This window comes from Sapajus apella, unplaced genomic scaffold, assembly GCF_009761245.1.
Source record: "Sapajus apella isolate SASKATOON/1434 unplaced genomic scaffold, GSC_monkey_1.0 scaffold45, whole genome shotgun sequence".
Classification (NCBI taxonomy): Eukaryota; Metazoa; Chordata; class Mammalia; order Primates; family Cebidae; genus Sapajus; species Sapajus apella.
This window is the reverse complement of record NW_022436985.1, coordinates 17,631,972-17,646,174: the sequence shown is the minus strand read 5'-3', so window position 1 is coordinate 17,646,174 and position 14,203 is coordinate 17,631,972. Positions and strand designations below refer to the sequence as shown.

The following is a 14,203-nucleotide window of genomic DNA, read 5'->3' as shown; positions in this document are numbered from 1 at the left end:
TCTCAAAACCATCTTACATGAAAACATTCAACAAAGAGCACTGGATGCTTAGTGGACACGCATTCAAGGAAAATGACAGTCCTAAAACTTATTTTTAATTGCTACCTTTGACAATGTTCACCCCCACCTTAAACACACACCCACACCCATACACACATAGAGGACAATTTCTGCTCAGGTATAAAGTTGTTCAGGCCTATGTTAAATTCTAGGCCTAGCAAATCTCAACATCCAGGTCATTATATTTAATATGTTTGATCTTAAGAATTTACGAGTGTTTTATTTAGCAATTCTGGATATTATTTCTTTTAAAAATATGAGTTTTCCTTTAAACTTCCTTAAAAGGAGATTATGAGTGATATCATGGTTACTATATTGCATTACAGATACTATCAAATCAGCCTGGGAAGCAGCTTTTCACTCAGCAAGTTCAAGAGAACAACTATGTTACAATCCTTGCCTATTCTTTCCTCCACTTTATAATGTAAGTCCACAGGTGTTTGTAGTAGTCATGACGTTGCTATCATTTGTGACATGTTGATCTTTGTATTTCTTTTTAGGAGACTACATTTCCAAGTATTAGCAGTGAGGAAAGACTTACATTGGTAGCTTTTGAGTGTTTTTGAAAGTCTTCTGAAAACTAACAGCTTTTCATGTAATGTTTAGGGAGACATCCCTCATTCATGCTAAATTAACACCCCTGGATTAAATCATAGAATGCCGGGGATTCATTTGAATTTAAATCATGAAGGATAGATTTTACTCAAAGCATTCCATTGGCAATATGAGCAAGGGAGCAGTTTGGGAGCATAATTTGTAAAGAAATTGAACCACATTTCCAAGACTCTTCAATGCAATGTGAATCATCACTGTGTAGTTCCTAACTGGTATCTACTTCTCAAATCCTTTCTCTGTCTCCTCCTTCCTTCCTTTGTTTTTACTTTCTTTATCTCACTTCTCTTTTCCTTGAGAAAATGAAATGTCTCTCTCTTCGGGCCTCCAGAATGTGTACCATAGGTGTATTTCAAGTACTGGACATTTGTGCCCCCTGCTTAGACCACTTTCCCAGAAAAGCCAAGCCTTTTGCTTCTTTTTCCCCAGCAGCCCAAATTCTCACAGTCCACACCTCAGAAAGCTAACTGGGACTGGATGCCAAGGGGTGTAGCCTGCTCAGGATATATATGCTGTGTGTCTATTGTTGCTTCTTTATTTAACTCAGGGATTACGTACTACCTGAAACAGAGAGGAAAAGGGGTGGCACACAGGTACTGAATCTTGGGATAACGTCCATTCTCCTGGCTGTGTAAAGAAATTTGATGTAGAGCCTCTCAATGTTGTCACATTCCCAAGGCCTAGAGTTAGACTTTTCAAAATCTCATTTGAGACTGCTGGACACAAATTTGAGACTGCTAGACATACCCTGATCCCGAGTCTGTCTAAAAAGTCTGACCCAGAGGGTAAGGACGTTCAGAGTGGCTGATGGAGATTCGGCTACAATCAGCAACCCCCCTCACACTGAGATGCATTCAAAGCTTTATAACTCTATTCAATTTGCTCCCTTGGGACCAATCGCTGTACTGTATGACTTCACACAAACTATTTTCTCAAAACCATCTTACATGAAAACATTCAACAAAGAGCACTGGATGCTTAATGAACAAGCATTCAAGGAAAATGACAGTCCTAAAACTTATTTTTAATTGCTACCTTTGACAACATTCATCCCAACCTTAAACACACACCCATACCCATACACACATAGATGACAATTTCTGCTCAGGTATAAAGTTGGTCTGTGATGTCTGAGTCTAGGAGGGACTTTGGAACCTACAGATTTGACAAAAATCCAGGCCTTTTCTTGCCAGATATTTACACACTGATCTCGGGAGGATTACAAAAGTTGGGAGAATCCAGGGGGTCAAAATATTGGATATTGGATTTGGTTCAGAGGTCACACTCACATAGATGAGTATGAGGCACTGATTTCATACCTGTTGGTAGTTGCCTCCAATATCACTTCGGTTTGCTAACCCCCCTAAAAGTCATACTCAGAGGCTATTAAGCCAGTTGACTACAACCCAGATCCAGGAGAGGAAGATAACAGATAGCTTTCAAAGAGTATCCCATTCTCAGCTGAACTGCAACAGAAGTGTAAGTAAAACTTGGGAATGCTCAGAGAGAAAATTTTAAACTTGAGAAAGGTAGATAACTATCGTCATGATAGTAGTGGTAGTGGCAGCTACAGGAGCAGCAGCATTAAAAGCAGGACCATTTAGGAGGAAAAGCCCACGAGAGATAAATGTGAGTCAGGAATAATGACCCCTACAGTTGGGAGCCTGAAGTCCTTCCTCACAGGTTACAAAATTACCCAACTCTGAGTCTCTGGCTTTCCCAGGGCCAGGCTGGAAAACATTTGCTCCTGTAATACCCAGTGAACCAACTACAATACTTAGGGTGAGGAAGAGACCCAAATGGAGATTGCAATGTATACTTATAAAAAACAAGCACCCCTCCCCACACGCAACTCCCTCAGGTCATTCTTTATCCAAATCAGCAAGCAGGCCTCTTCTTGACTCACCAAGATGTAAAACAAACAAACAAGCAAACCCCTCTGTGTTTCTTTTTAAAAACCCCACCACGTATCATTCTCTTGATAAAGGCAAAATGGTAGAAAAAGAGTCAACAACCTCTGAACAACATTTTTGGCACAGGCCTGGTGTTTTTCTTAGTTGGCCAGCCCATCATTTCTGTCTCTCTTTCATGTACAAGTAGTCAATCAAGTTTATCCCTTAAAAAGTTCCTTATTCTGAATGGTGAGGCTAGGTAATGCAATACTCCTCCTTGAAGAACTACTCTCTGCCTCCCTCAGCCTCCACAGCCCCTTCCTGAGGCCTCCATGTGGGAAATTAATAAGCTTAGGAAGGAGCTGCCACTGTCTGCTCCATTGCCATCCTCTTATTTTCCAGTGTATGGGTTTTTTTTTTTTTTTTTTTTTTTTTTTTTTTTTTCCTTTCACCATGAATTGCCATGCTCTTGACAATGAAGCCTTTGCTGGTGTAGTGTTTTGGCAGTAGGGTTAGAGGTGGGTAAGCCAGGACCTAGAAAGGTATAGAAAAAGAAAATTAGTATGTTTCCATTCTCATAGGATAATAATCTTCACTTAAATTATTATTGGAAATGTTACCTGCCTCTTATCACAGAAGTTGAAATATTTTGGGCTTCATTTTTCAACCCTGGGAAGAGAAAGGGTGTTCCCATTCTAATACTAAGAATTAAATTTCCCTTTCTCACCCTTTCTCCACCCTCTCACTTAGGTCATAAAAGGCACCACCTTGGGTATCATTTATCAACCTCTCTCTAGCCTTCTCTTCCAAAACAACACTACAGTTTCCTACATGTGTATTTTTGCCAGGACAGCAAAGAGCCTTGCTAGAGTGGAACAAGGTGAGCATACCAACTCTTCATTGTCATCCTTCTAATCACTTAATTGGAAATAAAATCCTAGGGAATAGAGCTCCAAATATATGCATAAACCCATTGTTCCGTGTGAATTACATAAAGCTATTGACTAGGTACATTTTTATAGTACTGTCTGAGGCTGAATAAATGCCTCAACCCTTCATTTAGTATCAGCGAATTCCAGTAAGTATTAATGCAGAGTGATTTCCAAGTAGTTTATGTACCATTTTAGCCCATAAATTTCTACAGAAATAAAAGTAATTTGCAGATTTTCTTTATCCCCTATTAATGATTGTCATTTAGGACATTTGTATTACCAAGCAAAATGTGTACCACTTAAATTACTGGAAAACTTACCAAGTAGGAATTTCAACTTAATCTTACCTATATTGTTTTGTTATGTCAGTCATCTACCGCATAATAAAAAGAGTAGGTCAGATTCATAAAACGTGAGAAATTCTTATATTTAAGGATCTTTACCTGAAAGCAGTAAGGAAAAAATTAACTAGAGGGCAAGAAAGTGAAACTGAAAGGAAGCATCTGCTGGCCAGATTCTCAATAAATTGCTCCCCTCTCAAATGTATAAAATTGTCATTATTTTCTAGCTTGAGATTTAAAAGGTCAAGCTCTTCAACCCTCAACTTAAGTACCAAAAACATTGTTTTATACAAGCTGGAGTCAAGGTTTTAGTACCTCAAAAGAAACATAGTTTAAATGGTCTCTATATTCAATAAGAGAAAGGCCAGGCACAAGAAAAATGCCTTCCATTTAGATTTTATTTTCTAAATGTCCATATTCTGGAGTAGAGGCTTATATATTTACAATATATAAGATAAATTTTTAATGATGTGCATGGACAGATGACTTTTCCTGAAAGATAAACTTCCAGTTCTCTAAATAACACCAAAAGAAAGCACTAAGGAGTGTTCTGTTCAACAGATTACTGAAATTATGTTCTTAAACACTGCTCCCCACACACCACTTTGCATATATCAGTCTGTAGTTTCTAAGGGACCACATGACTCTCTCATGGCTACTTTTCTGTCTTGACTTGCAGCAGTTTATAACCATGCCTCTTCTGTCCTTTATTTTTCTTCTTTCTTCTACGTTGAATTCACTTAAGTTTCTGGCCACTATCTTCAATCCTGAGGTTTATTTTCCAGATGTTTGAGACATGATTTTGACATTTCTAAATCTTCCACCCATTCTTTAAAGAAGTATTAGGGGGCAATGTGTCCATGCTTTGTGTGTGTATGTGTGTGTGTGTGTGAGAGAGAGAGAGAGAGAGTGTGTGTGGAGAGAGAGGGAGAGAGAGAAATGAATCTAGTATTCAATGGAGCAATCAGTCATAAGACAATTGGAAGCTCAGCACAACACCTGATTCCTATATACAGACATGTGAGAGAGCCCTCATTGCACTGAGCCTTGGTCATTAGGAGTCATCCTCAGCGAAAGTACATAAAACTGCACATACTTGCATAAGAGAGATGATATATTAAGATTAAAGAAAACTGCACTTCAAGAAGCTTTCTTTGAAAAGTCAGTAGCTAACCTGAAAACTAAGGGATTCTCCACTTTCTTTCAATGTATGGGGATATTGCAGCCCTCTCTTCTGTGAATTTCAGCTTTGTCCTAGGCAGCGATTCGGAACTTGCATTGGGTACTGACCAGAAAAGAAAAAGAAACACACACACACACACACACACACACACACACACACACACACACACACGGGGCGGGGGGAGGAGAGAGAGAGAGCCCAAGGAAGAAAATGAACTTCCTGGGACAGTCCTTGTACTTACTTGTTTCTCCTCAGCAAAATCCTCCCCTGGCCTCCTGGGACTGCAGTCACCAGGCTATTAATGCCTCAGTGCCCCTCTGTGTTCCAGAGAAGGGTCTCAAAGCTGGGAGAGGATCAGCTAACATGGTAAGCTGCTCTTTGACAACTCCCCAAATACATTATTTCAAAACTAGGAAAAACAACAACAGCAGCAGCAACGAGGCTGTCTCCTTAAGTTGTGGTTCTGCCTCCTCCACTTTAGCCCGCTACACAATCCGATTTATCCTATTGCTGAAAGATTGCCCACTTCAAAGTAGTGGTATGTGGGTGGAGTTGAGGGACTGTCTATACCACTGAAAGGCCTTTCTTCCCTTAGGAGTAGAGAATTGAACTGTGAAAAAGAAGCCCGAGATCACCCAGCGAAATGGTGTTGCAGCCCCTGTGGAAGACTCAACTTGCAGGCTGTTAAATACCTCAAGTCATTAGCATCAGCTGCTGCACTAAAGGGGTAAGTCAGCGCCTCTAAGTGGCTTAGCGCACAAACGAGGCTCCCGAGACAGCCTGGAGAACTCCATCTCCTCCTCCTCCACCCGCTAGATGTGAAAAGCTTTCCGGAGCCCATCTTGGTAATCATTTTTACTTTCAATCACCCTTGCCCCGCAAACCCAAGGTCTCAGAGTGCCAACAGCACCCATTATGGGACCCCCTCCGGGACTGCGCAGAATGCACCAAGCCGAGGGCAAAAAAAAACCCAGCAACTGTTTGAGCCCAGTAACCTGCGCTCTTCCCACCAACCTCTCCACCCTACCTCCGCCCACATACCAGTGTCCTGGGACTAGGAGGTACCTTTATGTCCCCTTCTGGGGCCTGCACTCCAACCTCATCTCCCGAGTTATGGGAAGGCTGAGGCAAGTTCTCACCAAAGCGCATCCTTTCTGAATTTTGCAGGGGGAAGCTTGGTAGTGTTGGCGCTCTTGTAGAGCCGGCGCCCGTTTATCACCCCCAGGCAACTAGCTAGAGAATCCCTGGGGCCAACCGCACCCCTTTGTCTTTCACGGAACTCGGACTCCCGGGGAAATACGCCCGGGGTCCGCGCGCGCTGGGTGTCCAGCTCTCTGCCATAGCTTCTCCAAGTGCCTAGTGAAACAGGGAAAGGCCATCTCCAATCCTTTTGGTACCTTCCTGTGCAATCCTGAAACGATTTTCCCCTCCTAGCAGTCCCAGAGGGCCCGAATTTTAGGAGAAGGCGTGCCGGTACGCTCTCTAACAGGCGTTGCCACCCGGGGTAGGCGCTCAGGATCTGCGGGGCGCGGGCGGGCCAGGGGAAAAAGCTGCGAGGCAGGCGGCGCCGGAGGGAGCGCCTGGCCCAGCAAAGAGTTAAAGGGAGGGAACGTGGGCTGTCACGCGTCATTGGGCAGATTATGTGCAGCAAACAAAAAGTGTGTGTCTGCGTGCCAGTCAGTCACTGCATCGGGTCCATCTGTACAACTCTCTCCGTTTCTCTCTCTCTCTCTCTCTCTCTCTCTCACTCTCTCTCTCTCAACACACACACACGCTCTCTCTCCCCTCCCTTCTTCCCTCCACCCCCCAATCTATTTCTCCCCATCTCTCTATCTCTCTCTTACCTCTTTAGGAAGAGCCTAAAAGACGGCAACACCAATACCTCTTGACATGGAAATACACTGATACAATAGGCAAAAACAAACACTGTATTGCGCATCTTCCCGGTTCCAGGTGGCCTTATTTGGGAGATTCTATACTGACCTTATTCCTGGTAAGTCTATTTGCATTGATGTGGGAGGGGGATGGGAGGAAGGCAGTTTGGTGGAAAGAGTAGAAAATTTTGTCTCCCGTCTCCTTATTATCCAGAAGAGAGAGAAAAATAATTGTTGAGGGGCTCTCTACTGCCAATAATATTGTACAAAAGGAGGAGCGGGTAGGGAGCGCTTTGCCGGAGAAGCCAGGGACTGGGGAGCGCGCGGCCGCTAGACAATGCCTGCCTAGAGGGAAGGGCTAGCGGCTGGCAGCGGCGACTGGCTTTCGGCGAGTCCCGCCGGCTCTGGGGCGGATTCTCAGGGCAGGCGGTTAAGAACCTCGGCTTACAGCGGGGCACAGAGCTGTGAAAGGTTGGGTGGCAAAGGCGACCGCAGGCGGGCGGGCGCTCCCAGGCTGTTGCCCAGCGGTTATTGTGATGGGCTTGAGGCTTGGGTGGCTGGCGCCGCGACTCCGACAGCTATTAGCGCGGCGTAGTGAGGACCTTTTCACCGTATTGTTAGGTAGAACTGCATTTTAATGACTGTGTCCCTGCTGTTGCCCGAAGTGACAGGGCGACCTCCCGGCACAATGAATCGCTTGTGTGAAAGAGATTTTTAAAAGGAAGAGAGAAATTGGGGCATAAAACGCTGAATTGAAGAAAATTGAAAAGAAGAGAATAGGAGTCCGTTGAAAAGGGGTTGAGAGGGTATGGGTTTTTTTTTTTTTTTTAAATGTATTTTAACTTGAAATGAAAAATCAGGATGTCTACCTTGTGTGGGGTAAAAATGTCCAGGGATAGATGATGTAGCATGAGAAAGTTTCTACTTTATTGATATTTTCCCTTATTTCTGCTGCCTGGGAGATACAGCCCAACACTTGACATTTGGGGGATGCAAGAGGATGAATGGAAAATGAGACTAACCAAAGTTTTAGGCTATGTTGGCTGGAATGGGGGAAAAAAAAAAGCACTGCCTTGTAATCACACGTGTAAGGTTAATTGGTTAATAGAAATTAAAACAAAAATACAAGTCACTGATATTCTTCCACAATGAACAGCTTTGCAAGAAAACAATTAGATCTATGCTTTCCTGCTACTTTAACTATAAAAAGAAACATAAATAATTGCCAATCATGGCATTATTAAGGAACAACAAACTTGGAGGACTCTTTTGATTAGTCTGAAATACTAAGCAATGTACCTAGTTCAAAGCTAGTTTAAAAATTTAAATACCTGTTTTGTTTTTTTACTGATAAGTCTTGTACAAGGTGTCCAGAGGAAGGAAAATGTCCCTTTATGACAGCTTAATAGAGAACCCTCCATTGGGGCATTACTTTCTAAATTGCTGTGGATTAAACAGCTGGAGAGCTCACTGAGGAGTGCTCAAGCAGGGCTGCCCACTCTTGCCCAAACAGGGTCGTATGGGGTAGGGGGAGTGACAATTCACCAGTCATTACACATAGTATTTCAGACTGGGGACATTTTAGGCCTGTCCTGTACCTGCTTACTTCATGAGCCACATGTGATTCAATCCACCCCCTTGTATAACAAGGTAACACGGTTTCACTCTCATCCATAAATAAGCATGCCCAGAAAAAAAAAAAAAATTACCTCTGCTTGCTGCTTTTAATTAAAGCCTCAGAGGAACAGTGTTGGATTATGGTAATGAGTAGACATACGTCCCTTCTTGTAGGCTGCAGAGAAAGGTTAGCTGACACAGAATTAGTGGCCCTGACACTCCACTTGAAATCCATTCGCCATGCTCCGCTGTCTCCGCCTGCTCACTAATGCTACTCCCCTCTTTGGAAGAAAAGAAAAAAATCAGCTCCCGGGCACCCAGTTCAATACATAGACCTAGAGGCACTTTCCCCCAAGGGTTAGAAGTTTCTTTCAGAAAGGAAGGTCTATAGGCTGGTTTAAAAAAAAGAAGAAGAAGAAAAAATGTATTATTATGCCTTGAACTTCAGCTCCAAAACCTACCCAATCCAACATCAAGGTAATGCAAAAAAAAAAAAAAAAAAAAATGATCTAGTCTTTCCTAGCCCCTTCTTTTCTTTCTCTCAAGCAGTCAGCTCCAGATCTCTCACTATTCTAGTTCTTTTAACAAGTATCCCTTAGTTTTTATCTTTAAAATATTCCATGTTAATCTGCTTTAATTTTGAAATAAGAGCTATGCAAAAAATCAGGCAAGTGTAAGGAAAATCTGCCTAGCACTTGAACAGTTCTGCCTGGGTTAATGGCGGTCAAAGCGTTAATGTAACTCACTTTCTTGTGCTGTGTGTCTATCTCCAGTGATGGAGGATACGGGCATCCAGCGAGGCATCTGGGATGGAGATGCCAAGGCTGTCCAACAATGTCTGACAGATATTTTTACCAGCGTTTACACCACCTGCGACATCCCTGAGAATGCTATATTTGGTCCCTGTGTCCTGAGCCATACTTCCCTATATGACAGCATAGCTTTCATAGCTCTCAAGTCTACTGACAAGAGAACGGTACCTTATATCTTTCGGGTAAGTCTCCGCTGGAGCTGTGTAGGTGTATGAGGGTAACGTCCTGTTGGAAATGGCCTAAAAATAATTCTAATGACAAGTGGAGATAGGTTTTACCTGTGGAAAATGCCAATAATGTAAGCAATCCCATTTAACACATCAAAAATTCGAAAAGGAAAATTAAACTCAAATTATTATCAATTGATTTTTTTTGGAATAAATGAATTTGATTTGGAACGTTAGAAATGTCTAAATCAATGCTTCAGTTCCGGGTTTTCCTGCTGATGAACACGACTTCCTGAACTCTGGGAGATTTCACTGGGCGGAGGCTATTTGCATACTAACTAGTTTCTCCAAGTTCTTTGACAAGTATTGGGTACACTTGCCTTCCATTTGAGAAGGCTTCTTCATCCCCTAAATATTAGTTTCTTTAGTAATATTAGCTAGTGCCTAGAGTTTGTATTTAGATAAAAATGTTAATGATTTTGCCAGTAAAGCATCATTAAATCCATATGCCTGAATTGGAAGATATAAGGCCTCTCATTTCCTATTGTTCTTCACAAAGAAAAGCTATTAATTGTTTAAGCCAAGATTAGGAACATGATTGCCATAGCATAATTTCTAAGATCTAAGCTTGCTTTATTTCTGAAACAAGCAAAATTCTCTATATCTTTGTAATGTGGGATAACTTAGAATTAAACTCTCAAGAGGTTAACACTAAATTCTAAGAAGAAATTCCCTCATTTAGTGTTCAATCAATATATAAAAACGGCTACTTAAATAATCTATATGATGATGCAGTGTTTCAAAGAATGGTTATCTTCCCTACTGGTTACAAACATGACAGGTCCAGCTTGGGCCAAATTTTTGGAAGCGTGGTCTCAGATAAATTTTGGAAAAGACTAACAAGAAATGGTCTTGCTTCTTCTGATTTCAATTCTTTCATGGGGTCCCTCTCCCCCTCCTTCTTGTCTTCTTGCTTCTATTTCAAACCGCAGGTAGACACCTCAGCAGCAAATGGTTCCTCAGAAGGTCTCATGTGGCTGCGATTGGTCCAATCGGCCAGAGATAAGGAAGAGCAGAACCTTGAAGCCTATATAAAAAACGGACAGCTGTTCTACCGCTCTCTCCGCAGGATTGCCAAAGACGAGGAGTTATTAGTTTGGTACGGGAAAGAACTGACTGAGTTACTCTTGCTCTGCCCCTCTAGATCCCACAACAAAATGAATGGTAGGTTGGCTCGCGACCGGTGTGTGGGCCCTTCACTAGCGGGGGAGAGACGCGGGGAGCGGCCGGGGCTAACCCAGCCCGCTGGCGCGCCTTTCTTCCCTTTGGGTGTCTCACAGGAAGCTTCCGAGATATAGTGCGGAATGAAGCTAAACAGATAGGTGAGGATAAAGCGGGGACACTTGGCTTGTTTGCTGTATTCCCCCCAAATCAGGGGGAAAGTTAGATCAGGTTGGTCATTCTTTTCTCAGGCACTCAGGCCCTGAGAAATGAAGGTGGATTTGTCAAGGGGATGGTGGCAAACTGGCTTGGAGGTGAAGCTGAGTAATCATGTGGTGTGCGTGTGTGTGTGTGTGTGTGTGTGTGTGTGTGTGCGTGCGTGTGGTGTTTGCTCACTAAGCAGGGTCGTCCCCTTACACATGCCTGGAATGCAGCCAACGTTTCCAGTTTGAGTTCCCCTATGTGGCGCATCTGCGTTTCCGCTGCCCCAAGAGACTTCACAGCGCTGATATAAGTCCCCAAGACGAACAGGGCGGCGGCGTGGGCACCAAGGACCACGGGGGCGGCGGCGGCGGCGGAGGCGGTGGCAAAGACCAGCAGCAGCAGCAGCAGCAGCAGCAGCAGCAGCAGCAGGAGGCGCCTTTAGGCCCGGGTCCCAAGTTTTGCAAAGCTGGCCCCCTCCACCACTACCCAGCCCCCTCCCCCGAGAGCAACCCACCCGCTGCCGCCGGCGGCAGCAGCGCGAAACCATCCACCGACTTCCACAACCTGGCCAGGGAGCTGGAAAACTCCCGGGGAGGCAGCAGCTGCTCCCCAGCACAGAGTCTCAGCAGCGGTAGCAGCAGCGGCGGCGGCGGCCACCAGGAGGCGGAGCTGAGTCCCGACGGCATCGCCACTGGCGGCGGCAAAGGAAAGAGGAAATTCCCGGAGGAGATGGCGGAGGGCGGCGGTGGCGCGGGGCTGGTAGGAGGCCGGGGCCGCTTCGCAGAGCGGCCCCTCCCGGCCTCCAAGGAGGATCTGGTGTGCACGCCGCAGCAGTACCGAGCCTCGGGCAGCTACTTCGGCCTGGAAGAGAACGGCCGCCTCTTCGCGCCGCCCAGCCCCGAGACGGGCGAGGCGAAGCGCAGCGCCTTCGTGGAGGTGAAGAAGGCCGCCCGGGCGGCCGGCCTGCAGGAAGAGGGGACCGCCGACGGCGGGGGCGTTGCCGCCGAGGATCAGGACTCTGGCGGCGGCGGCGGCGGCTCCTCCACGCCTGCGGCCCCGTCGCCGGTGGGCGCCGAGAAGCTACTGGCCCCGCGGCCCGGGGGCCCGCTGCCTAGCCGGCTCGAGGGCGGCAGTCCTGCGAGGGGCAGCGCCTTCACTTCGGTGCAGCAGCTGGGCAGCGCGGGCAGCACCGGCGGTGGCGGCGGCACGGGCGCCGGAGCTGCAGGCGGCGCGGGCGGGGGCCAGGGCGCCCCGTCGGACGAGCGCAAAAGCGCCTTCTCGCAGCCAGCGCGCTCCTTCTCGCAGCTGTCCCCGCTGGTGCTGGGCCAGAAGCTGGGCGCGCTGGAGCCGTGCCACCCTGCCGACGGCGTGGGCCCCACTAGACTCTACCCCGCCGCCGCGGACCCTCTAGCAGTGAAGCTCCAGGGGGCCGCGGACCTGAATGGAGGTTGCGGGTCCCTGTCGAGCGGCGGCGGCGGCCTGCCCAAGCAGAGCCCCTTCCTGTACGCCACCGCGTTCTGGCCCAAGAGCTCCGCTGCCGCTGCAGCCGCTGCTGCGGCTGCAGCCGCCGGGCCCTTGCAGCTGCAGCTGCCCTCGGCGCTCACGCTGCTGCCGCCCTCCTTCACCTCGCTGTGTCTGCCCGCGCAGAACTGGTGCGCCAAGTGCAATGCCTCCTTCCGCATGACCTCCGACCTGGTGTACCACATGAGGTCGCACCACAAAAAGGAGTATGCGATGGAACCCTTGGTGAAGCGGCGGCGAGAGGAGAAACTCAAGTGCCCCATCTGCAACGAGTCCTTCAGGGAGCGCCACCACCTCTCCAGGCACATGACCTCGCATAATTGACTCCGAAAGGACCCCAGCTTTCCACGCGCGCGCACGCACAGTCAAGCCACCTGCAGGAATAAACATGCGAGAACATCCACAGCTTCCTTGCACCCCAAAATACTGCACACAGACACATACGTCACCCCCACACACTACACATGTCCTCCGCTCCCAGGAACCTCGTTGAGACATTTACCCGGGACACACACACACACACACACACACACACACACACACCCCAGGATGGTGGATTTTTGATTGGGTGGGTTGTTTGTGGGAGTTTTCTTTTGAATGCACGCATTTTCACTTTCCCCAAAACAAAGGTACATTTTTTAAAATGTCATATATTGCAACATATTGATGCATTTGTCATACGTTTCTACTTAAATTATTAAGCACTTACGGTTTAGATGTAATAATTATATGTAAGGGCAAAATTTATTTTAGATATAAAGGAGGAGGGTGAGATGCTTTGCATTTCTTGGTGATCGTTTGTGTTCTTACAAAAATAAACAAAATGAATAAAAAGGAGTCGCCATTCAATTTGAGTTTCCAGGGGGAAGTGCATGTGTAATGATGTGATTATGGACTTCAATGAAGAATGTCATCAATTATGTAAATATGTATTTCCTTTTAATACAAAGTGTAATTTTGTGCCAGTGAAATGGAGTCTGAATAGTTATGTGTTTCTTTTATCCCTGGAAATATTTATTAAACTTTATAGTTTATCTGAGTATGTTGGATGCTTTGACAATAAATGACTATTTTCTTCAAAGCAAATATTTGGGAAATTTTAAAATTTTGTTGTTGTAGCTGAGGACTGCACTTTGACTAAATGCCATTCATTTTCACTGAGTTCCTGAAAAGAAGGGAAGAAATAGCACCAGAGGAATTATAAACCTGGCACCGTTTGCATTTATTTAAGCCAATTTTGAGCCTAAAAGGAGAAAAGTTTTTATTGTCACTTGGAAAATATTTAGCTGGAAAGTGTTGGGCATCTTGATCAAAGACAAATCATTTAGACAAAGATGCCTGCCATGCAGTTAACCCGTCACTGGGACACCAGCGTTCTTTTCTGCAGCAGGATAATTAGCATCTTCACAAATGGCCTGAGACAATGTTCAGGCTGGGATCTGTGAGACCAGATGAAAAGCCCACTTTAGGTTCTACTAGTGATGGCTACATAGAAGGCTATCTTGGACTCTAATGTCATTACAATGGCATTTTGTCATAAACTATTAGGAGACCCTGTGGGGGAGTTTCCCTAAAAACAAAGGTGAAATGATTATGGTTGATTGTGGTCTATGTATTGCAAGGCCCAGCTTTCTTTCTAAAGGCATGGACAACTGCAAATCCTCCGTAAAAAACTTGTCCTGAAACATTATAATGCAGAAAAACCTGACAATTTCCCTCCTCTTTCTACTCTTCCCTTTATGAAAGGTACTTCTGTACTCTTTACAT

General features: G+C 45.5%; 1 protein-coding gene and 1 long non-coding RNA gene across 3 annotated transcripts; one reads left to right on the top strand and one right to left on the bottom strand.

Annotated features, from left to right (window-relative positions):
• Window positions 1-731: 731 nt before the first annotated feature.
• On the bottom strand, window positions 732-5,607 carry LOC116524496. Its single transcript, XR_004257356.1, has 2 exons — window positions 5,262-5,607; window positions 732-3,098 (listed from the first exon to the last, which is right to left on the bottom strand). It is a non-coding gene; the product is annotated as an uncharacterized LOC116524496 (long non-coding RNA).
• Window positions 5,608-5,936: 329 nt separating this feature from the next.
• Window positions 5,937-13,522, top strand: PRDM8 (PR/SET domain 8). Of its 2 annotated transcripts, none has more exons than XM_032239817.1 (4): window positions 5,937-7,013; window positions 9,285-9,505; window positions 10,483-10,714; window positions 11,112-13,522. In XM_032239817.1, exons 2-4 carry the CDS (start codon window positions 9,287-9,289, stop codon window positions 12,758-12,760), a joined length of 2,100 nt encoding a protein of 699 aa, XP_032095708.1. In that variant the 5' UTR covers window positions 5,937-7,013; window positions 9,285-9,286; the 3' UTR covers window positions 12,761-13,522. The 2 variants fall into 2 exon arrangements, with proteins under 2 accessions (XP_032095708.1, XP_032095711.1); XM_032239820.1 differs by having other exon boundaries at window positions 5,940-7,013; window positions 11,115-13,522.
• Window positions 13,523-14,203: the final 681 nt, after the last annotated feature.

Coding starts and splice junctions, on each gene's coding strand:
- PRDM8 (XM_032239817.1), top strand. CDS start 9,287: ATGGAGGATACGGGCATCCAGCGAGGCATCTGGGATGGAGATGCCAAG. Junction 9,506..10,482: donor CGGTACCTTATATCTTTCGG/GTAAGTCTCCGC, acceptor TTCAAACCGCAG/GTAGACACCTCAGCAGCAAA. Junction 10,715..11,111: donor ATCCCACAACAAAATGAATG/GTAGGTTGGCTC, acceptor TTGCTCACTAAG/CAGGGTCGTCCCCTTACACA.